General features: G+C 40.3%; 1 protein-coding gene across 2 annotated transcripts; it reads left to right on the top strand.

The window, feature by feature from the left end:
- The first annotated feature begins 10025 nt into the window (after positions 1-10025).
- TOMM7 (translocase of outer mitochondrial membrane 7) lies at positions 10026-21929 on the top strand. 2 transcript variants are annotated; one of them, XM_049893604.1, is made up of 4 exons: positions 10026-10201; positions 11366-11758; positions 17512-17560; positions 21693-21929. In XM_049893604.1, exons 1-3 carry the CDS (start codon positions 10112-10114, stop codon positions 17557-17559), a joined length of 531 nt encoding a protein of 176 aa, XP_049749561.1. In that variant the 5' UTR covers positions 10026-10111; the 3' UTR covers position 17560; positions 21693-21929. The 2 variants fall into 2 exon arrangements, with proteins under 2 accessions (XP_049749561.1, XP_049749562.1); XM_049893605.1 differs by lacking the exon at positions 11366-11758 and having other exon boundaries at positions 10030-10214.
- Positions 21930-24641: the final 2712 nt, after the last annotated feature.

The following is a 24641-nucleotide window of genomic DNA, read 5'->3' as shown; positions in this document are numbered from 1 at the left end:
ACTCTAGCTGTACATTCCATTTGTCTGTCCTTTCTCCACTTTCTGACTGTGTGTGTACATAGTAGGTGCAGCCAGTTCCTGGGAGGTAGCCTTAGAATTACAGAACACATTCTGAAAAAGGTTGATCTTTGAAATTAAAGCTAGTGAAAAAAAAAGAAAAACAACAAATAATAATAATAGCTTACATTTGGTTAAGTCTTTAGACATTATGCTAAGTGTCTCAAGCATATTATCTTTTTATCTTTACAATAACTGATTGAGGTAGGCACTACTGTTATCCTTCTTTGTTGATAAGGAAACAGACTCAGAGAGGTTAAGCAATTTGCTTATGATCACACAGTTAAGTGACAGGGCCAGGATTCAAATGTAGATCTTTTGACCCCTACGTCCATATGCTTAATCTTGAGTTTATATTACTGTTTTTCCAAAGGAGATTAACCATATGGACAGGCAATTTATTAATATACTTGTCTTAATCTCCCCAACTAGATGGTGAAATCTTTAAGTGGGGGTCTGTACTTGATTTTCTTGTTTCTCCACACCTAATGATCCACAGGAAACCCTGGTGGCGTAGTGGTTAAGTGCCACGGCTGCTAACCAAAGGGTTGGCAGTTCGAATCCGCCAGGTGCTCCTTGGAAACTCTACGGGGCAGTTCTACTCTGTCCTATAGGGTTGCTATGAGTCGGAATTGACTCGAGGGCACTGGGTTTGGTTTTGGTTTTGGAATGATCCAGAGCACAGGTTACTGCACATAGTACTCAATATCCCAAAATGAATATATGCAGAAAACACAGTATCACTTATAAATACTGTGCTAAGACCACTATGGTTTTCAGATTCACGATTAAACAAGCCAAGCATGTGCCAGGCAGTGTGAGGTGGTGGAAAGAGCATGCATTTTGGAGGACTAGAGATGATGTTGGTAAAGTACCTGGCACAGCAAAGAACCAAAAACAAAACCCATTCCCATCGAGTCGACTCTGACTCATAGTGACCCTATAGGATAGAGTAGAACTGCCCCATAGAGTTTCCAAGGACCCTCTGGTGGATTCGAACTGATGACCTTTTGGTTAGCAGCTGTAACACTTAACCACTATGCCACCAGGGTTTTCACCTGGCACAGAGAAGGGTCCAACACACAGTGCTGTTATTTATTCATTTGCTAAATTTTATTTTTGCTATTGTTGTTGAGAATATACACAGTAAAACATACACCAATTCAACAGTTTCTACATGTACAATCTAGTGACACTGATTACATTCTTCGAGTTGTGCGACTATTCTCATTCTGAGTTGTTCTTCACTCATTAACATAAACTCACTCCTCCCTAGGGTTCCTATCTATTGTATTTTTAAGCAAACAACGTGTGCCCTTCACATCTGTCTACCAACCTTGCCCTTCCCCTGACAGGCACCCCCATAACACAGTGCTTTTATTAATACATTTACATCATCTGATTTACTTCTTGGCACACACAACCCTGTCGTCGTTGCTGTTGTTAGGTGCCGTGGAGTCAATTCTGACTCATAGCAACCCTATGCGCAACAGAACAAAACACTGCCTGGGTCCTGTGCCATCCCCACAATCGTTGCTATACTTGTGCCCACTGTTGGAGCCACTGTGTCAGTCCACCTCGTTGAGAGTCTTCCTCTTTTTCACTGACCCTCTACTTTACCAAGCATGTGTCCTTCTCCAGGGACTGATCTCTCCTGCTAACATGTCCAAAGTATGTGAGACATAGTCTTGCCATCCTTGCTTCTAAGGAGCATTCTGGTTGTACTTCTAAGGCTGATTTGTTCTTTTGGTAGTCCATGGTCTATCTAATATTCTTCACCAATGCCACAATTCAAAGGTGTCAATTCTTCAGTCTTCTTTATTCATTGTCCAGCTTTCGCATGCATATGAGGTGATTGGAAACACCATGGCTTCGGTCAGGTGCACCTTAGTCCTCAAGGTGACATCTTTGCTTTTCAGTACTTTAAAGAGGTCCTTTGCAGCAGATTTGCCCATGTCATATGTCTTTTGATTTCTTGACTGCTGCTTCCATGGCTGTTGATTATGGATCCAAGTAAAATGAAATCCTTGACAACCTCAATCTTTTCTCCATTCATTATGATGTTGCTTATTGGTCCAGTTGTGAGGATTTTTGTTTTCTTTGTGTTGAAGTGTAACCCATACTGAAGGCTGTGGTCTTTGATCTTCATTGGTAAGTGCTTCAAATCCTCTTCACTTTCAGCAAGTAGGGTTTGTCATCTGCATAACGCAGGTTGTTAATGAGTTTTCCTCCAATCCTGATGCCCCGTTCTTCTTCATATAGTCCGGCTTCTTGGATTATTTGCTCAGCATACAGATTGAATAGGTATGGTGAAAGGATACAACCCTGACACACCTTTTCTGACTTTAAATCATGCAGTATCCCCTTGTTCTGTTCGAACCACTGCCTCTTGATTCATGTACAAATTCCTTATGAGTGTGATTAAGTGTTCTGGAATTCCCATTCTCCACAATGTAATCCATAATTTGTTATGGTCCACACAGTCGAATGCCTTAGCATAGTCAAAAACACAGGTAAACATCTTTCTGGTATTCTCTGCTTTCAGCCAGGATCCATCTGACATCAGCAATGATATCCCTGGTTCCAGGTCCTCTTCTGAATCCGGCCTGAATTTTTTGCAGTTCCCTGTTGATATACTGCTGCAGCCACTTTTGAATGATCTTCAACAAAATTTTGCTTGCATGTGATATTAATGATATTGTTTGATAATTTCTGAATTTTATTGGATCACCTTTCCTCGGAACAGAAATTAATATGGATCTCTTCCAGTTGGTTGGCCAGGTAGCTGTCTTCCAAATTTCTTGGCATACACAAATGAGCATTTCCAGTGCTGCGTCTATTTGTTGAAAAATCTCAATGGGTATTCTGTCAGTTCCCAGAGCCTTGTTTTTTGCCAGTGCCTTCAGTGCAGCTTGGATTTCTTCCTTCGGTACCATTGGTTCCTGATCATATGTTACCTTCTGAAATGGCTGAACGTTGACCAGGTCTTTTTGGTATAATGGCACTGTGTATTCCTTCCATCTTCTTTTGATGCTTCCTGCGAGTCATTTAATATTTTCCCCATAGAATCCTTCAGTATTGCAACCTGAGGCCTGAATTTCTTCTTCAGTTCTTTCAGCTTGAGAAATGCTGAGCGTGCTCTTCCCTTTTGGTTTTCTATCTCCAGGTCTTTGCATGTGTCATCATAATACTTTACTTTGTCTTTTCAAGTCACCCTTGGAATCTTCTGTTTAGCTCTTTTACTTCATCATCTTTTCCTTTTGCTTTAGCTACTTGACTTTCAAAAGCAAGTTTCAGAGTCTCTTCTGACATCCACTTAGGTCTTTCTTTCTCTCCTGTCTTTTTAATGACCTCTTGCTTTCTTCATGTATGATGTCCTTGATGTCATTCCACAACTTGTCTGGTCTTTGGTCATTAGTATTCAATGCATCAACTCTGTTCTTCAGAAAGTCTCTAAATTCAGGTAGGATATACTCAAGGTTGTACTTGTTCTAATTTTCTTCAGTTTCAAGTTGAACTTGCATGGGAATAATTGATGGTTTGATCTGCAGTCAGCCCCTGGCCTTTTTCTGAATGATGATATTGAGCTTTTCCATTGTCTCTTTCCACAGATGTAGCCGATTTGATTCCTGTGTATTCATCTGGCGAGGTCCATGTGTATAGTTGCCATTTATGCTGGTGAAAAAAAGTATTTGCAAAGAAGAAGTTGTTGGTTTTGCAAAATTTAATCGTGCGATCTCTGGCATCGTTTCTACCACTAAGGCCACATTTTCCAACTACCAATCCTTCTTCTTTGTTTCCAATCTTTGCATTCCAATCACTAGTAATGATCAATGCATCCTGGTTGCATGTTTGAACAATTTCAGATAGCAGAAGTTGGTAAAAATATTCAATTTCTTCATCTTTGGTCTTAGTGGTTGGTGTATAAATTTGAATGACAGTTGTATTAACTAGTCTTCCTTGACTTCCATATGAACATTATCTTATTGCCGACAGCATTGTACTTCAGGATAGATCTTGAAATGTCCTTTTTGAGGATGAATGCAATGCCATTCCTCTTCAAACTGTCATTCCTAGCATAGTAGACCATATGATTGCCTGATTCAAAATGACCAATATCAGTTCATTGCAGCTTATTAATGCCTAGGATATCGATGTTTATGTGATCCATTTCATTTTAGATGATTTCCAATTTTCCTAGACTCACACTTTGTACATTCCAGGTTCCAATTATTAATGGATGTCTGCAGCTGTTTCTTCTCATTTTGAGTTGTGCTACATCAGCAAATGAAGTTCCCGAGGGCTGGACTCTATCTTCGTCATTAAGGTTGACTGTACTTTGAGGAGGCAGCTCTTCCCAGGCACATTTGAGTGTCTTCCAACCTGAGGGGCTCATCTTCCCACACTATATCAGACAATGTTCTGCTGCTATTCATAAAGTTTTCACTGGCTAATTCTTTTCAGAAGTACACTGTTGGGTCCTTCTTCCTAGTCTGTTTTAGCCTGGAAGCTCAGCTGAAACATGTCCGCCATGGGTGACCCTGCTGGTATTTGAATACCAGTGGCATAGCTTCCAGCATCACAGCAACACAAAAGCCCCCACAGTACGACAAACTGACAGATGTGTGGGGGACAACCCTGTTAGGTAGTTATTATTTTCCCATTTTACAGATTTGCAAATAGATATTCAAAGGAGAGCTTCCTGTTTTTCTGTGATGTCTGGCCATGCTGTAGAGACTATCTACCAGTTCACTGCTATCGGTCATTGTGCGTGAAGAAATATAAGAAAACAAAACAGTCCCTCACTTAAGGATTTCACAATATTATTTGGGAGACTAAAACAAACACATTAACAAATGGAAAAAGGCAAAATTTGAGAGATGGGTTGAAAATGCTAAGTATTCTGGAGAACCTGTGGAGGGAGAAAAGAGAGAGAGAATAATCTGGGTAGAAAGGAGGTGGTATGAAGGTGGAAAGTGAGGACAGCTTTGAATTATGAGTAGGATTTTTGTGGTGGAAATTATGGGGAAGACCTTACAGGCCCAGAAATACTGGTAAATACATACATAGAATAATAAAGGGAATTTGGGGAACAAGGAGTTTACTGGTGGGAAAATTGTTACAGATAAAGCTGAAAAGTTAGGCTGTATTGAAATCAAGAGGATTTTGAAGCTAGATTGTTTTTTTTCCCCTGACAGGATCTAACTTTCAGTGTTTCTTTTTTTAAAATATTTTGTTGTGCTTTAGGTGAAGGCTTACAGAGCAAAGAATTTTCCCATACAACAATTTGTATACAGAATGTTCCAAGACATTGGTTGCGGTTCCCTCAATGTGTCAGCACTCTCCCCATTTCCACCCTGGGTTCCCTGTTACCAGTTTTCCTACCCCTTCGTGCCTTCTTGTCTTTGTTTTTGGGTGAATTTTGCCCTTCGGGTCTCATAATTAACTATTCTAAGGAGCCTGTTCCTCTCAGCTGTTATTGCTTATTTTGTAGGCCTGTCCATTGTTTGGCTGAAAGGGGGTCGCTGGGAATGGTTTCAGTTTCATGCTAGAAGGGTGTTTTAAGGCCAGAGTCTTGGGGATTCCTCCGATCTCTATCAGACCAGTAAATCCAGCATTTTTTATGGATTTGATTTTTGTTCTACATTATTCTCCTGCTCTGCCTGGGGCCCTCTATTGTGATCCCAGTCAGACCAGTTGGTAGTGGTAGCTGGGCACCATCTAGTTCTTCTGGTCGCAAAGTCATGTAGACTGTGGTTCATGTGGTCCATTAGTTCTTTAGACAAATTGCTCCTAAATGAATAATTTATTTTATAAGGACCACCACAAAGCTGGTTCCTATGAGGCAGAGGTTAAAGATGTCCCAAATGTCCAACTTCTCCAGATTGCTGTACCACTCCATCATCTCTAACGTCTACTTCTCCTCCCCTCAGTACTCTCCCTCCCCTCTCTGGGTTCCATAATTTTCTACAATGTCTCACAGAACTCATGAACAATATCAAGGAAATGGCTCACATGGTTGTGGAGGTTGGCAATTCCCAAATCCAGGGGTCAGGTGTAGGCTTCTCCTGATTCACATGGCTACAGGACCTGATGAACCCAAACTGGTAGGCCAGACGACAGGCTTCTGGCTCATAAGGCTGTAGAAGCTGGCGAATCAGGTCAGATGATAGGCTGTTGAACCATGGGGCTGTGGAAACTAGCAAATCTCAGAATCAGCAGGTCAGACAGCAGGCCACTGGCTCAAGTCCCAAGGACAAGAGGTCAGAAAATGATGAGCCAGACACATGACCCAAATGCAGAGAGAGAGAAAGCCCTGCCTGAGCAGAGCACCCACATATATACATTGGCTGCAAGCCATACCCCAGGGAAGGGTGTGACTTGTAAGGGTGTGACTCAAGATATACCCTCCACTGTGCCCCCCTGCTCCCCCACACTAATCCTATCTCATTAACATATAAAAACCCACTGTTGTTGAGTGGATTCTGACTCACAGCAACCCCAAAGGGTTTCCAAGGCTGTAAATCTCTATGAAAGCAGATTGCCACATCTTTCTCTCATGGAGCTGTTGGTAGTTTCAAATCGCTGACTTTTCGGTTAGCAATTGATAGCTTTAACCATTGAATTGTGTTTCCCCAAAATATGTGTCAACTTGGCTTGGCCACGGTTCCCAGTATTATGTGATTGTCCACTATTTTGTCATCTGATGTGGTTTTCCTATGTGTTGTAAATCCTGTCTCCATGATGTTAATGAGGCAAGATTAGAGACAGCTATGTTAATGAGGCAGGACTCAATCTACAAGATTAGGTTGTGTCCTGAGTCTTGAGATATAAAAAAAAGAAGTGAGCAGAGACATGGGAGTGGGGTAGAGGGGAGGGTCTCATACCACCAAGAAAGAAGCACCAGGAGAACAGTGTGTCCTTTGGACCCTGGGGTCCCTGTGTGGAGAAGCTACTAGACTGGGGAAGACTGATGACAAAGACCTTCCTCCAGAGCCAATAGAGAGAAAGCCTCCCCCTGGAGCTGGCACCTTGAATTCGGACTTTTAGTCTCCTAGAGAGTATAAATTTCTCTTTGTTAAAGCCATCTACTTGTGTTATTTTTGTTATAGAGCACTAGATAACTAAGATGGGTTCCTTTTTTAACATATAGAGGTTAGGAATTACAACACATAAAATGGAGGATAATTAGGATAATTACATCAGATCACAAAATGGAGGACAGCCACACAATACAGGGAATCATGGCCTAGGCCAAGCTGACACACGACACCAACCACCACTCCTCGTTAGGGTTCCATACATCTTATTTACATGGTCCCACCCAATCACTGTGTAGGAGTCACAAAGATTATGGATAGAAGGGCCATATTAAGTAATTCACTGCACCATAGCTCCCTTGAGTCTTCAGTTTTCTCCACCCTCTTTTGCTCCACCTCGAGGAGACCAATATTTGCATCTTAGATGACCACTTGCAAGCTTTTAATAGGTTTTGGGTTTGACCTTTGTACATCTTTGTAACTCACTGAAGGATTTTAAAAAGCTGCTTAATTAATTTTTATTGTGGTATACATGTAACAAAACATTTGCCATTTCAATAATCTTTATATGTACAGTTCAGCAACATTAATTATTTTTATCAAGTTGTTCAACCTTTACCCTTCTCCACTCCCAAATTTTTCTATCACCCTTAACAGAGATAGAAAAATGTCTCTCACCGGAGGATTTTGAGGACAGTGACATGAACAGAAGTGGTTTAGCAAGACTAATGATGGCGATAGTACATAGAATGTGTAGCATGGGTAGATTCTAGAGGTTGATAGACCAGTTAACTTCCTGCTATTATGATAGTCTATTCTAAGCTAAAGGCTATGAGAGCCTGAACCAGAAGGGTATATCAGGAGTGAAAGAAGACATTCCCAACCAGCTTTCCCTCCTAACAAATATGCCCAAGAAGCATAATATACACCAACCACTGCAATGTTACCCCGTCGCTAACTCTATATTTGTGGAGGTAAATTTACATAATTTGATTTGTGGAGGCTCAGGAGTAAGACTACTAACTCAGTAAGTTGCACAGCCCCGAAACTGGGGAGTCACTATTGTCAAGGATTTCGTTTTACTTGGATCCACTATCAATGTCCATGGAAGAAGCAAGCCCAAGGCATCGGGCAAATCTGCTGCAAAAGATCTCTTTAAAGTGTTAAAAAGCAAAGATGCCACTTTAAGGACTAAGGTGTGCCTGACCCAAGGCATGGGTTTTCAGTTGCCTCATATGCATGTGGAAGCTGGACAATGAATAAGGAAGACTGAAGAAAAATCGATGCCTTTGAATTATGGTGCTGGTGAAGAATAATGAACATACCATGGACTACCAGGACGAACAAATCTGTCTTGGAAGAAGTACAGCCAGAATGTTCATTAGAAGCCAGGATGGTGAAACTTTGTGTCAAATACTTTTGACACGTTATCAGGAGAGACCAGTCCTTGATGAAGGATATCATGCTTGACAGAGTAGAGGGCCAGTGAAAAAGAGGAAGACACTCAACTAAATGGATTGACACAGTGGCTGCAACAATGGGCTCCAGCATAATGATTGTGTAGGCATGGTTTTTATTATTATGAAGATGCACCAAGCACAGGAATAACTATAATGAAAGGGGAAAGTTTCAGTAGCCATTAAGTGTCTTTAAGAGTTGAACAAAAAATGTGACCATGTATCTTGGGGATGAGCCAGGAATGGCTTCAAAGTCAAAGCCTTAGAAATCTCTTAACCAAAAAACCACTGCCATTGAGTCTATTCCAACTCATACTGACCCTATAGGACAGCATAGAACTACCCCATAATCTCTTACCCACCCACTGCTTTGGAGTCGATTCTGACTCATAGTGACCCCATAGGGTTTCCAACTCTGTAATCTCTAGGGAAGCAGACTGCCACATCTTTCTCCCGCATAGCCGCTGATGGTTTCGGACCGCCAACCTTTCGGTTAGCAGTCCACTGCTTTAACCACTGTGCCCATTGAGCAACCGGGACTCCTTCATCATCTCTTAGAGCCTTAGAAATAAGAAGTCCTGGACCTGGAGTCAAAAGCTCAAAGAGGGACATGGGTGAAGCAGTTAGTGTATCAAAAGCTACACATCAGAATCACTTCGGAGACTTCAAAGACAAACAATGGCTAGGCACCAAGCAAAACTAATCAGAATTTCTCGGAGTAGGTCCCCAGCATTTGTAATGCCTTTAAATCTCAGGTGATTCTAATGAGCACGCAGGGTTAAGACCACTGCAACTCTAAATAAATGAGGACGGTAAGATGGGCGAAGAGGAGTCTCATTTCTCACTTACCCTGGTTGATTCTTGCAAATGAAGTCGCTAACTTTTCTAAAAATTCCAGAATTTCATGCAAAATTTCCCAAACTTTAAAACGTTGGCAAGTAATTAAAACAAACAAAAAACAACACACCACCACTGGAGGTGGGGAATGTCAAAGAAAACGGGGATACTGGCAATATTGGGTGTCACGTAGGCTTGCAACATTTCTTGCAGTTAAACCTCTGGCTTGAAGAAATAAACTGATACTGGGAGAAATTAAACAATTTGCCCAAGATCACACAGCAAGTCAGGATAACAGTTGGGACTAAAACTCAGTCCTTTTGAATTTCAGTTACGGTTCGGGGAAGGTACACTTGGAGATGTGCTTTGAAAAACGGGTTAAGACTGTGGAGAGAGGTCGTTCTGGGTTGATGGACGCCAAGGACAGCACCCCTACTACTCTGCTGCCAGTAAAACCAGCTGACTTTTAAAAAGCCAGAAGCAAAGTGAGTTTAGCCGGCCTCAAGGTGAGCAACGCGAACTAACCACGCATGCGCTTTCCACAGGCGGCACCGTGAGGGGAGGGGCAGGTTAAGGACGATGAATTACGACTACTGCTGGCGCCGCTCACGACTCCTGCCGTAAAGGTCGTGTTTGGCGCACGCGCACCTCGTCTCCCCTGCGGATTCCGGACGCGGTTCGTCCTGTGAGAGTCCTCCCTGTGCCGCACGTCTTGTCGACATGGTGAAGCTGAGCAAAGAGGCCAAGCAAAGGCTGCAGCAGCTTTTCAAGGGCGGCCAGTTTGCCATCCGCTGGGGCTTCATCCCTCTCGTAATTTACCTGGGTTAGTGGGAGAAGAACTTTACAGAAGACCGGAAGGCAGTGGGTGCGGGGGCTTCAACTCCGTTTTTGGCTTTCGGGGTCGGCAGAGGGGATTAGGGACCCTTCCATTAAGGTGTCTGGTCTAGTGGGGTCGGTCTAATCTGAATCCGAGTTCCTGTGCGGTTCCTTACTGTACCAGTTGCCGTGAAGTCGATTCAGACTCAGCGCCTCATATGTGCTGGAAGAGAACCGTGCTCCATAGGGTTTTCGATGGCTAATTTTTTGGAAGTAGATTGGCAGGCCTTTCTTCCATCCCTTACTAGTCGGGTGATTCTTAAGTCATGTAGTCCCTCCCATGTTGTTTCTACATCATGGAAGCGAGAGTTCTCAGGATTGTTTACTCTTAGATGGCATGGTGTATGTGAAAGTGTCTAATTTGCTGTATGCTGGTAGGTGAGTTTTAAGAGTGTATCTCCTCACGTCTCAACGTAGGCCTAAGTGAAAAGAGGCCTGTACTGGGAATCCAGAGACTTCATGGGTATACCACTGCCTCGGAGTATGATTATGACAGTAGCCATGGGATGCTTTTGTCTTCTCAGTTGCACAATGAAGGGTTTGGATGATTGTTACCACTGGCCCCATATCACATGCCTTGCCCAAGGTCACGCAGTTGTTAAGTAGGGGAGCTATGACCTCAGGCAGTGGTGCATCAGGGTCCATTTTCATAACCACTGTGCTCTATTGGAAGGATTAGTAAGTGTTCACGGAGGGCTGCATACTGGGACCTTAGCCTGTGTAGTTTATCCAAGGTGGTTTTTTCTTTTTAATCTTGTTGCTCTACTCAGGCAGTATGTTGGAAGGGAAACAAAATAGGTTTCAGCCCCAGCTCTGTTACCTTGAGCATATAGCTTGACATTTCTGAAACTCAGTTTCACACTTAAAAATTGTATTATTCTAACAAGGTGCTGCTTCCTGTTTACTTTAGGTGTCATGCTTTGTATGTACACTCAGTCTTACAGAGCCTTTGAGTATTCTAGGCATTGTCTACGCAGCTGGACTCCCATCTTCCCATAAGTTGCAAGCCATTTGTAATAACTGTATCCTTCATATGTAGAGCTTGAAAAGATCTTTTTTCCTCCTTTATTCTGAAGGCAGTTCTTACTGTGTTCTCAGATTTTGAGCAACATCACGATAAACAGAGAAAAGATTGAAGTTGTCAAGGATTTCATTTTACTTGGATCCACAATCAACAGCCATGGAAGCAGCAGTCAAGAAATCAAAACACGCACTGCATCAGGCAAATGTGCTGCAAAGGACCTCTTCAAAGTGTTGAAGAGTAAAGATGCCACCCTGAAGACTAAGGTGCGCCTGACCCAAGCCATAGTATTTTCAGTCGCATCATATGCATGTGAAAGCTGTACAATGTATAAGGAAGACCAAAGAAGAGTTGACGCCTTTGAATTGTGGTGTTGGCAAAGAATATTGAATATACCATGGACTGCCAAAAGAACGAACAAATCTGTCTTAGAAGAAGTACAGCCAGAATGCTCCTCAGAAGCAAGGATGGTGAGACTGCGTCTTAAATACTTTGGACGTGTTGTCAGGAGGGATCAATCCCTGGAGAGGGACATCATGCTTGGCAGAGTACAGGGTTAGAGGAAAAGAGGAAGACCCACAACGAGGTAGATTGACACAGTGGCTGCAACAGTGAGCTGAAGCATGACAATGATTGTAAGGATGGCGCAGGACTGGGCAGTGTTTCGTTCTGTTGTGCATAGGGTCGCTATGAGTCGGAACCGACTCGATGGCACCTAACAACAGCAACAAAAACATGGTCTCCCGTATATCTCTTACCCTTGCCTTACCTTTCATTTAATGGTGGAAGGGCCCAGCTTGGCTGGTCAAGCACTGAGTCTAGCTTTCCTTTTAGGTAAGAAAGGTAAAGGTATGGGAACCTTGATTCTTCCTCCTCTTTGTGCCACCCGTTACGCAGTTTTGTGCATAGGGGGTCCAGTATTAGCCTGCTCTTGCTTTCTTTGTCTCTGGTTTCTTGGCTGCCCTGTGAGTCTTTTCATCTACTTTCCCCTCCTCCCCTTTTGAGATTCCTTTTTTACTGCCAGAAAGCTGTAGCTGGTTGCTACAATGCATGTACCAAAGGCATTGGTCTGAAGAGGAGATAATGCTTTCCTTTTCTACCTTAAAGTTTGTATTTCTTTTTATGCATACTGGTTGTATTCTTTTTCCCAGGACTCCCATTATGGCAGTTTTCACCCTAGCATCTAAGTTAGGTTCTTTGAGATTGATGTTAAGCCTTTCTAGTAGAAAGAAAAAAAAAAATTTTTTTTTTTTCCTAGTACCTCCTCATTAATCATTGCCTTTTTCCTAACAGTGTTTGTAAAATTTAGAATTTCATCTAATCCTGTTCCCAGGTTGTTTTTTACTTCCTTCATCTCAGCTCCCTAAAACCCGCAACTACAGATTGAACTTCTTGTGTAATTTAGGTTCAAATGTAACATTTGGGGCTTCAGGGAGTGAGTGTAGTGTATAAAATAGGATAAAAAGTGACATGATGATAAAGAGTATGTCTGGATATTTATCAACAAAAAAGTTTAAATGAGCCTACTGCTTGTTGGGTGACAATTCTCCATGGTCTCTTGGATTTCTGCAGATTTTGTGAGCATATTATCTTTTTTTTAAGTTTTTTTTGTTTAGGTCTTTTTATTTTCATTTAAATTATGAAACAAGGATAACTTGTGCGTGATTTCTGCCACTAGATTATGAGCTTAATTTTTTTGAAAAATTGTGTTTTTGATGAAAGTTTACACAGCAAAGTAGGTTCTCATTTAACAATTTCTATACATATTGTTCAATGCCATTGGCTATATTTTTCACAGTACATAAGCATTCTCATTATTTCCCTTCTGGTTGTTCTGTTTCCCTTAATCTAACTTACCTGTCCCACCTCACCTTCTTCTCTTTGGTCTAGGGAAAATGTTTGCCATTAGATTTCATTTAGATGATTATTTAGAGGAGCACACTCACAAATGTACCATACTCATGGATGGTACTATTTATTTTATGGGCCAGTCTGTCATTTGGGAGCATATTATCTTTTAAAGAATGTTTTAAGAGAAATAGCCTTGGAAAATAATACCTCCCTCCAGAACAAAGGACAGACATGCCTGTTGTTAGGTGCGGTTGAGTCAGTTCTAACTCAGTGACCTGACGTACAACAGAACAAAACACTATCCTGTCCTGTGTCATCCTCACAATTGTTGCTGTGTTTGAGCCCACTGTTGTAGCCACCGTGTCAGTCTATCTCGTCGAGGGTCTTCCTCTTTTTTGCTGACCCTCTACCAAGCATGATGTCCTTCTGCAGGGACTGGTCCCTCCTGATAACATGTTCACAGTACATGAGATGAAGTCTTGTCATCCTCGCTTCTGAGGAGCACTCTGGCTATGCTTCTTCCAAGACAGATCTATACGTTCTTTTGGCAGACCATGGTATATTCAGTATTTTTGCCAACACTGTAATTCAAAGGCATCAATTCTTCAGTCTTCCTGACTCATTGTCCAGCTTTCACGTGCATATGAGGCAATTAGAAATATCATGGCTTGGAAGAGGCATACCTTAGTTGTTAGTACATCTTTGCTTTTCAGCACTTTTAAGAGGTCTTTTTTTTAGCAGCACATTTGCCCAATGCAATGTGTTGTTTGATTTCGCGACTACGGTTTCCATGGGCATTGATTGTAGACCAAGTGAAATGAAATCCTCGACAACTTCAATATTTTCTCCATTTGTCAAGATGTTGCTTATTGGTCCAGTTGTGAGGATTTTTGCTTTCTTTATGTTGAAGTGTAGTCCATATGGAAGGTTGTAGTCTTTGATTTTCATCACTAAATGCTTCAAGTCTCTTCACTTTCACCAAGCAAGGTTGTGTCATCTGCATATCAAAGGTTGTTAATGAGTCTTCCTCCAATTCCGTGGCGTGTTCTTTATGTAAACCAGCTTCTCCGATTACTTGCTCAGCATACACATTAATTAATTAAGTATGGTGAAAGGATACAACCCTGAGGCACACCTTTCCAGATTTTGAACCACACAGTGTCCCCTGGTTCTGTTATAATTACTGCCTCTTGATCTATGTACAGGTTTTGCATGAGCGCAATTAAGTGTTCTGGAATTCCTATTCTCTGCGATGTTATCCATAATTTGTTATGATCCTTGCAGTCGAATGCCTTTGCATAGTCAGTAAAACACAGATAAATGTCTTTCTGGTATTCTTTGCTTTCAACCAAGATCCATCTAACATCAGCAGTGATACCCCTCGTTCTACATCCTCTTCTGAACCCGGCCTGAATTTCGGGCAGTTCCCTGTCAATGTACTGCTGCAACCGCTTTTGAATGATCTTCAGCAAAATTTTACTTGTGTGTGATATTAATGATATTGATCGATAATTTCCAAAGTCTGTTGGATCACCTTTCTTTGGAATGGGCATAAATAAGGATCTCTTCCAGTCTGTTGGCCAGGTAGCTGTCTTTCAGATTTCTTGGTATAGATGAATGAGTACTTACAGCGCTGCATTCGTTTGTTGAAACATCTCAGTTAGTATTCTGTCAGTTCCTGGAGCCTTGTTTTTCACCAATACCTTCAGTGCAGCTTGGACCTCTTCCTTCGGTACCATTGGTTCTTGATCAGATGCTAACTCCCGAAATGCTTTAGAACGTTGACCAGTTCTTTTTGGTATAATGACTCTGTATTCCTTCTGTCTTCTTTTGATGCTTCCTATGTCATTTAGTATTTTGTCCATAGAATCCTTCACTATTAAACTGGAGGCTTGTATTTTTCCTTCTGTTCTTTCAGCTTAAGAAACACTGAGTGTATTCTTCCCTTTTGGTTTTCTAACTCAAGGTCTTTGTACATTTCATTATAATACTTAGTCTTCTTGAGCGACGCTTTGAAATCTTCTGTTCACCTCTTTTACTTCATCGTTTCTTCCTTTCGCTTTAGCTACTTGATGTTCAAGAGCAAGTTTGGGTCTTTTTAAACATCTGTTTTGGTCTTTTCTTTTTAATGATCTCTTACTTTCTTTATGTATGATGTCCTTGATGTTATTTCACAACTTGTGGTATTCGGTCATTAGTGTTCAGTGAGTCAAATCTATTCTTGAGACGGTCTCTAAATTCAGGTGGGATATACTCAAGGTCGTACTTTGGCTCTGGTGGACTTGTTCTACTTTTTCTTCAGTTTCAGTTTGCATATGAGCAAGTGATGGGCTGTCTGGGAGTCGGCTCCTGGTCTTGTACTCACTGATGATGTTGAGCTTCTCCATTGTCTCTTTCCACAGATGTAATCAGTTTGATTCCTATGTATTCCATCTGTCCAGGTCCATGTATATAATTGCCGTTTATGTTGTGGAAAAAAAGTATTTGCAATGAAGAAGTCGTTGGTCTTGCAAAACTCTGTCATGCAATCTCTGGCGCCATTTCTATCACCAAGGCTATATTTTCCAACTTCTGATCCTTCTTTGTTTCCAACTTTTGTATTCCAATCACCAGTAATTATCAGTGCATCTTGATTGCATGTTTGATCAGTTTCAGACTGCAGAAGTTAGTAAAAATCTTCAATTTCTTCATCTTTGGCCTTAGTGGCTCATCTTCCAGCACTGAATCAGACAGTGTTTTATTGCTATTCATAAGGTTTTACCTGGCCAATTTTATCAGAAGTAGACTGCCAGCTCCTTCTCACTAACCTGTCTTAGTTTGGAAGCTCCACTGAAACCTGTCCACCATGGGTGACCTTGCTAGTATTTGAAATACTGGTGGCATAGCTTCCAGCATCAGCAACATGCAAGCCACCACAGTATGATAAACTGACAGGAGCAGTGACCCGGCATAGTAGACCATAGGATTATCTGATTCAAAATGGCCAATACCAGTCCATTTCAGCTCATCTAATGCCTAGGATGTCGGATCTGTATGTGTTCTATTTCGTTTTTGACGATTTCCAGTTTTCCTAGATTCATACTTCATACATTCTACCTTCCAGTCATTATTGGATGTTTGCAGCTGTTTCTTCTCATTTTGAATCATGCCACATAAAATGAAGGTTCTGAAAGCTTTAATCCATCTCCGTCGTTAAGGTAAACTCCACTTTGAGGAGACAGCTCTTTCACAGTCATATTTTGGGTACCTTCCAATCTTGAGAGTCTTGTCTTCCAGCACTGTGTCAGACAGTGTTCCACTGCTATTCATAAGGTTTTTTCAGAAGTAGATTGCCAGTTCCTTCTTACTAGTCTGCCTTAGTCTGGAAGCTCTGCTGAAACCTGTCCACCATGGGTGACCCTACTGGTATTTGAAATACTGATGGTGTAGCTTCCAGCCCCACAAGAACCTGCAAGCCGCCACAGTACGACACACTGACAGATGTGTGCTTACTGCTTATTATAGAAGTGTTTTCTCTAAGCTAAGTGTTTCTCTTTGGTATAGCAATCCACTGTGTGCACAGGTATCTCTTGTGTGGCAATTGGGGCTTGAGTAATTGAAGCAAAAATGGTGATATGCTTGCCTATAGCCGTTGCTAGGGGTAATAAACTATCTTCATTTCTGACTTGAGAATCTTCTGCCTTCTGTCAGCATCCATGAAACTATTAGACTAATTTAACTTGAAAATAGGGTAAAATCTCAGACTTTTCGCAGTTCCTGACACCAACTTTAATTTTAATCAACTATTGTAGGAAATTGTGTATTTGTCACCAGGTTGATTTATTTATCTATCTTAAATGGTAAATGAGGTTTATTTAACCATACTTGTAATTAGGAGAGATGATTTAATTGTTAAATAGTAACTATTGAATGATTTTGCTTTTTTTTCTATTACCAGTTTTTGATTATAAAAAAGTTCATGGGAGATGAAATAAGGTGTTCTCAATTTTTAAAAAAAGGTTTAGATTTTGTTTCTTTTTATTATTATTATTTATGTTTTTGGTAGTCTTTTATCCAGGGTGATCAAGAGTTATAATATCTTATTTCTGGGTAATGACTAATAATGAAAGATACAGCATGGTAAGGGCTATTGTGCTAATGCCGTGTATAATAGGAATAAGGTAGCTTGTCCTTACTGATTAGCCATGTAAAATCTCATACTCTAGTGAAAGATTTGAGACTGTTCTGCAGCACAGCCACATCAAGTTTGTGCTGGTAGATCTGGATGTTGTTCTAGCTACCCTTGTTTGATTACAAAAAATAAAGTCTTGATTGTGAATTTTTTGTCTGTTGGAATTTTAATTAGTATTTCTTTTTTTCCCCCCTCTCTCAGGATTTAAGAGGGGTGCAGATCCTGGAATGCCTGAACCAACCGTTTTGAGGTACTTTTCTTACAAGTTAACATTTCAGGGCAAATTTTCATATATAGCACTGAATCATTAGAAAGCAGAAAATAGTAGTGGTAGGCATTAAAATGGTGCTCTCGAAATCATTATTGTTTTGGGCTGTTGGAAATCTTTAAGTCTAGCTTGTGTTAGCAGTACGTACACACGTATACACTTGTGTGTATACTGGAGAAGTCTATAAAACTATATGTATACATATACATTAATATATACAAATATGTTAATATATATGAAGAATCTCTAACAGAGGCAGGTTTTGCTTACTCTGAAGGATGGACTGATCTCATGGCACTATGATGACCTGGACCACTGATACTGAAGCTATGGGATTTCAGCTTGATTCTCTGTTCTTATAGACATCTCTTATGGGTTCTCCTAACAGACTTTTCACTGAATATTCTAGACCTTCAGTTTTTTTTTTTTTAACAACATCTACTTTGTTCTACAATAGGCAATCACTGTTTTAAGTGCTTTAGAGACAGTATCTTTTAATTGCCACTTCAGTCCTTCAGAACAGGTCACACAGTAGGTAGGTGCTAGAATTTATTTCCAAAGCCCATACTCTTTCCACTGGGTCATGTGGCCTCCCCCAGATAATCTTACCTCTTACTGTGCCATTTGATAGGAATTTCCTCCATCCTCTCTGCCTTGTAGGTAAAGGTTTTTTTTTTTTTCTTTTTCTACTTCTGCAGTCATTCTCTGTTCCCTGGTAAAATTCTTCAACAAGTGGTCTGCACCTACTACTTTCTTCACCTCTGTCTCTCTCTTTAACGCCTTCTGGTATGGCTTCCTAAAACTATTTTCTAAGATCCCTACTGGGTTCTGTTTTTCTTAACCCTTACTCTTAGAGCTATCAGTTTCCTTTTCTGTATAATGGGGAGTGAGGTAATATATCTGCTACTTACTAGCTGAATGATCTTAGACCACTTGCTTCCTTAGGGAAACATTACCTTAGGAAACATCACCGGAGATGGCCCTGCTGGATCAAAGTGTGTGACCATTTTCCAGGCACTAGAAATTAGCAAATAGCTTTGCCTGAAAGGTCATTAACCTTTCTAAGCTTTAGTTGCCTCTTGTGTGAGTCGAACATCATAATACCTACTTCATAACGTTGCCATTAGGATTGGATAAGGATAGTGTATGTCAGGTATTAACGCTATTTGTCAAGTAATAGATGAACAATAAACTTATAATTTTTAATCTTTTTCTGTCACCTCCTTTACCGCCTACTTCATTTCGCCTGTGAGTACTATGTTCTAGCTACGTAATACTGCATGCTAGTTCCTGGAAAAGACTATATTTTGATGCTTTTGTCCATATACTTGTGTTTCCTCAGCCTGAAATGCTCCTTCCCCTCAGTTTCCACTGGATGAAAGTCTGCCTCTAGAAAAGCCCAGTCCCAAATGTTACCTCTTCTTAAATCTTTTCCCCATTCCCCACTCCCTTTTTTGTTTTCCCAAACTATTCTTTTGTGTATGTCATCTACTGCCTTATAATATGCTTATGGCTTATTATATTTTGTCCTGTGAACACCTAAAGAAGCCACTCAACAAGTGTTGAATTAATTAAATGGACTTACCCCTTGGTGGTCCATCGCACAGGAATAGTTACAGAATTGCAACTTGTGGTACGATTTCCCTGAATGCTGGGAAATAGCATTTTTGTACTAGTGTCTAGAGGTAGGATAGAATGTGGCCTCTGTTGTACTGTTGTTTTTTTTTTGGCTTCAATTAACCCACTAAGATTTGGCCCTTAAAAACTGTAGACTAGATTTTGCAAACTCCCCTGCTATTCATTTCTTCACCTTTTTGTCTTTTTGGTGTTCCCCTTGTTTCTGGTGCTGACTTTCTCAATCTTTTTTGTTATTAGGGGCATCTGGCTTCCTTCTAAGAGTATTGTGTTTTAAGAAAGAATTGGCTGAGTGCCTGAAAAGGGTTACCCAATTATGGAATTTCATACTATGCCACCTGTACTAGGGAGACTGACTAATCTGTAGTCTGAAAGGAACATAATTGTAGTTGCTATGGCTTTTATTAATATAAAGTTAATATATAAACTTACTGTTTATATAATAATTTTGTACCTAATTATAATAGTTTATGATTTACTGATTTGTTTCCCTCACCAGGTTATTAGGCTCCTTGTGTTGGAACCACATTTGTCTCAGTATCTTCCTCTTTACCTAGGATGGTAATTATAGGTGATAAGCAAATGCTGGCTGACGTGAATGCCCTATTTAAAATGCAGTACATTAATGAATAAGGGGTAAAATGTTAGTAAGATACTGTTTAGGCAAAATATGAGTACCAGGGTTAAATAAGAGAATCATTATTCCCAATGTCCATACAAGGCTGAGGAAGATTTCTTTTCTCTTTATTTTGGATGCTCATTACCATTGAAGAGGAGACCTTAAGAAATGGAAAGTTAATTTTCATATCTAACTGTATGCAGAAGTACTTGGGGTTTAATGAGGACTTTAATACACATTTGAAAATTGGAAATAAGATGCATATTTGACTTTTTTTTTTTTTTTGCCACCTAGCTAGGCACAAGTAACCTTTTAAAAATGAACTTTACAGAATGCTCTAATTGTCATCTTATAATGCGGTTTTATTTAATTGGACATATTACAATAAATCTTATTTTTAATCAGCAGGACTTAGAAATGAAATGCCTTTTTTCTCCTTCCTGGATCTTGTTAAGATTCAGCAAATGATTTGGGAGTTTGGGCTAGTTTTATATAAGTTGCCGGAATGTTTACAGTAAGAATCAATTGATACGGAAAGGGGACTAGTTTTAGGGAGGCATGTAAACTAATGGTTAAGAGCACCTGGGTCACATGCCCCACTTAGGATAAGAACTTTCTCAAAGCCTCAGTTTCTGCATCTTTAGAGTAGGGATCATAATTGGGAATTGTGCGGCACAGTGGTTAAGAGCTTAGCTGCTAACCAGAAGGTCAGCAATTGGAATCCACCAGCCATTCCTTGGAAACCCTGTGGGGTGGTTCTGCTCTGACCTATAAGGTCGCTATGAGTTGGAGTTGATTCAACAGCAGCGGATTTGGTGGTACACTTTAACCATAGTGCCTGTCCCATAGAAGTGTTATTTTTACTATTACCAATGTTGTATCTAATAATGATATAGCTTTATTTTCTGGTTTCATCAGTCCTTGAAATTTAAATATATGCATGGGAAACCCTGGTGGTGTAGTAGTTAAGTGCTATAGTGGCTAACCAAGAGGTCGGCAGTTCGAATCCACCAGGTGCGCCTTGGAAACTCTACAGGGCAGTTCTGCTCTGTCCTGTAAGGTCACCATGAGTCGGAATCGACTTGACAGCAGTGGGTTTGGTTTTTTGGGTGTACATAATGCGCATATATATATATATATATGTAAACCAAATCCATTGCCATCGAGTTGATTCCGACTCATAGCGACCCCATAGGACAGAGCAGAACTGGCCCATAGAGTTTTCAAGGAGCACCTGGCGGAGTCAAACTGCTGACCTTTTAGTTAGCAGCTGTAGCACTTAAGTACTACACTATATATATATACATATGTATATATATATATATACACACACACACTGTCATGTTGTTCAGTCATTACTCTTGTCCTTGTCCAAATGATACCATCACCCTTAACAGAATCTCAGTGTCCCCTAAGCATTGAGTCTTCTTTTTTCCTTCCTTCCCTCCCACGCCTAGTAATAAAATAAACTTTGGCCTCTATATACTTGCCTATTCTAGATATTTCATATAAGTGGGCTCATACAGTATTTGTCCTTCTGTGTCAGACCTTTTATGTTAATGAAAATCATTAGTCATTTCTCTTTTAATTGACCTCATTTTAAATATCAGCTTACATTTTCCTTTTTGTTTATAATAGGTACCAGCACTCAAAAGTAACAAAACTGTGTTTCTTTAGATACAATTCTGTATGGTTCATTTTTTGCTAATTGAGATTGATCCTTATTGTCTGGTAACTCTAGGTGTATCTACTTTAATAGACAAGTAAACATAAATACAAATGTATAAAATCTTTGGGTCCTTAGACTGAAAGTTTTTATTTTGGGGTTTAATTTGTTTTTCCTCTTCACAAACATTGTAGCCTACTTTGGGGATGAAGGACTATTTGGTCATCTGGATTTGGAAGCTATCAATGGATAGGAAAGACATGGAAGGTGTACACTCTGGCTGGGATAAGAAATGGGACATCGTTGAGACATTCACCCGTTGGACGGCACAGGGCTCTTCACAGATGCATCTGTAGCAGAGTGGAACCTCTGCCGAGTTACTTATGATAAACCCCAAAATATAGACTATCAAAATAAACATTTCTAACAAGGTTCTGTCTTGAGTCCTTTTTGAATTGAACACAATGTGCGTATCAGGTAAAAATTAAAGATTTTGGTAGATTTTTTAAGCCAAGTCTATGTATGTGGCTAGATGGTACCTTAAGAAATAAAATTTCTGTGTTAATTTCTCGCTATTCACTTAACAAATGGATTCTGGTTTCCCTTTGCAGTTAATTAAATAGCTCTCTCTAGGATGCCCTTAGGTGGTAGAGCAGAGATAGCTCTCAGTTTGTGACAAACTGCATTGGAGGAAGTTGCCAACTGTAAGAAATAGGGACCCGAGTATCTCTGTTGCTAGGGGGCAGGAATGTCATTGGCTACTTTGTCTGATTTATTTGTAAGTCAAATCTGAGTTTAAGATTTCCCTTAGTGATGATAGACTGACTACAGCTGGCTGTGCAAGAGCCCATGGAGAGCTACATGGAATGATAGCCCTTTATATTTTTGGTAGAAGACAGGGCAGTTAATGGGGACTAGTTTTCAGTTCTAGATACTGATTTTCTGAGACCTTGTATTTGAAGCCTATTTTTATTATTTAGCATTTTGCGTGCCTTTAACAAAATAACACTATTTACTTAGTTTTGGGAGTTGTAATTAATGTGAGAAAGTAGAATCTGAAACAAGGTATGATACAGTTCAGGAGGAGCCCAGTGAGCTGGCTGCTGAAAACAATATTGAAATTGAGATCAAGAATGTAATCCCTTTCAGGTGACGAGTTATCATTACCAGGAAGTTCCTATTTCTGTTGTAAAAGCCTTTTAGCTTTGTAAGCTTATTTCCTCAGGTTTTGTTATCATTGTCATGGAGACTAGAGAACTATTGTAGATGCTTATTGCATAAGGGGATTTTAAAGTGGAACTCGAGAGCTAACCGCAGGAAAACTATTTTCGATAAGTACTTAATGTAGTTGCTTCAACATCCGTATGAATCTAGGCACGTGTTGTTTTGCAAGTAAGGATTTCAGAATTAGAAAGGGACCAGCTCCCTCATCTGTCTGATCTGAGAAAGTTAAGGCACAGGATCAGAGCTGAGGCTAGTACACACTTCAATTGTATGTATGTCTTAAAAGTTTATAAAGTTCTTAGACCTAGGCACCTACATTTTACTGAAGATTTTAGGGCAGTGCAATCCAATTCAACAAGCATATATTGGTTTCTGCTCTACTAAACACTGGAGAGTCCTTACAATTAAGATTATTGCTGACCTGGATTTGCTTAGGGATAAACACAGCAGAGAGGACCCAATTTGAGTCCTGGTCCTGCTGTTTAGTTCCTAGTACCTTCTATGGAGAAGCCAATCTTTTTAGGCTTCAGTTTTTTCTGTAAAATAGGAATAATAACTTGCTCCAAGATGTTATTCCCAAGAACACTACTTCTCATAGCTGGTCCCAGACTAAAATCTCTTGGAAACTTGTTAGAAATACAAATTTTTGGGCCCTACCCCAGATCTCCTGATCTGTAATGAGGTAGAACCCAGTAATCTGTTTTTGGTTTTTAATTTCTTCAGCTAGTTTTAAAATTAAACTTTTTATTTTGAGATAATTGTAGAGTCACATGATATTGATACAGTCAAGACAACATTTCCATGACCACAAAGATCCCTCATGTTGCCATTTTATAGCCGCCACCTGCTTCCACTGTCCCTAACTCCTGGAAGCCACTAATCAAATAGTTCTCCATTTTTATAATTTTGTCATTCCAACGATCTTATATAAATGGAACCATATAGTAAGTAACCTTTTAGGATTTTTTTTTTAATCAGCACAGTTCTCTAGAAATTCATTCATATTGCCATACGTTTAATAGCTCATTTTATTTGCTGAGTAGTACATGTTACGGATGTACCACACCTGTGAAGGACATCTAGGTTGTTTGTAGTTTTCAAATGTCATGCATAAAGCTGCAGTGAGCGTTTATATACAGGTTTCTGTGTGATCAGTCTGTTTTAATAAACCCCCCAGGTTATTCTGATGCAGCTCAGGTTTGAAAAGCACTGCCCTAGACTGTTGCAGTAACCCTTCTGTTTCCACTTTTGCTGTACAGCCTGTTCACATGATAGCCAGAGTGATCCTTTTGAAAGTCAGATCATGTCATACCTTGGTTAAAACTTTCCAGTGGATTCCCATCTCACTTGGGATAAAATCCCAAGTCCTTCCCATGACCTACAAACCAGTTGCTGTTGAGTCAACTTTGACTCATGGTGACCCCATGTGTGTCAGTAAAATTGTGCTCCATAATGACCAACAAGGACCTATGTACTCAGGCCTGTGTCTGTGGTGTCTTCATTGCCTAAGACTCTTAGCTCGTTCACTTGTACTCTAGTCATTTTGGTCTTTAACTGTCCTTTAAAGAGGTTAGGTCTGTTCTCACTTTGGAGTCTTTGCACTAGCTGTTGTGGATTGAATTATGTGCCCCCAAAATATGTGTTGAAATCCTTGTTTGTAAATATGGCCTTATTTGGAAATGGGGTTTTTCTTTTGTTATGTTAATATGGCCATACCAGTGTAGAGTGGGTCCTAAACCTAATCACTTCTGAGTTACAAAAGAGCAGAATAGGCAGACATACACGGGGAAGGGGAAAACAGATGACAGAGACACATGCATCTACAAGCCCAAGAACACCAAGGATTGCTGGCAGCCACTAGAAGCTGGAATAGGCAAAGAAGGACCTCCCTGTAGAGCCATGGCCTGAACTTGGACTTC

This window comes from Elephas maximus, chromosome 8 (genome assembly GCF_024166365.1).
Source record: "Elephas maximus indicus isolate mEleMax1 chromosome 8, mEleMax1 primary haplotype, whole genome shotgun sequence".
Taxonomy (NCBI): domain Eukaryota; kingdom Metazoa; phylum Chordata; class Mammalia; order Proboscidea; family Elephantidae; genus Elephas; species Elephas maximus.
The sequence above is the reverse complement of the archived record's forward strand: the minus strand, read 5'-3'. Positions and strand labels throughout refer to the sequence as shown.

Bases quoted from the DNA above. Each gene is read 5' to 3' on its own strand.
- TOMM7 (XM_049893604.1), top strand. From the start codon at position 10,112: ATGGTGAAGCTGAGCAAAGAGGCCAAGCAAAGGCTGCAGCAGCTTTTC. The intron at 10,202-11,365 runs GTAATTTACCTG...CTGTGTTCTCAG, and splicing joins GCTGGGGCTTCATCCCTCTC to ATTTTGAGCAACATCACGAT. The intron at 11,759-17,511 runs GTGAGACTGCGT...CCCCTCTCTCAG, and splicing joins GCTCCTCAGAAGCAAGGATG to GATTTAAGAGGGGTGCAGAT.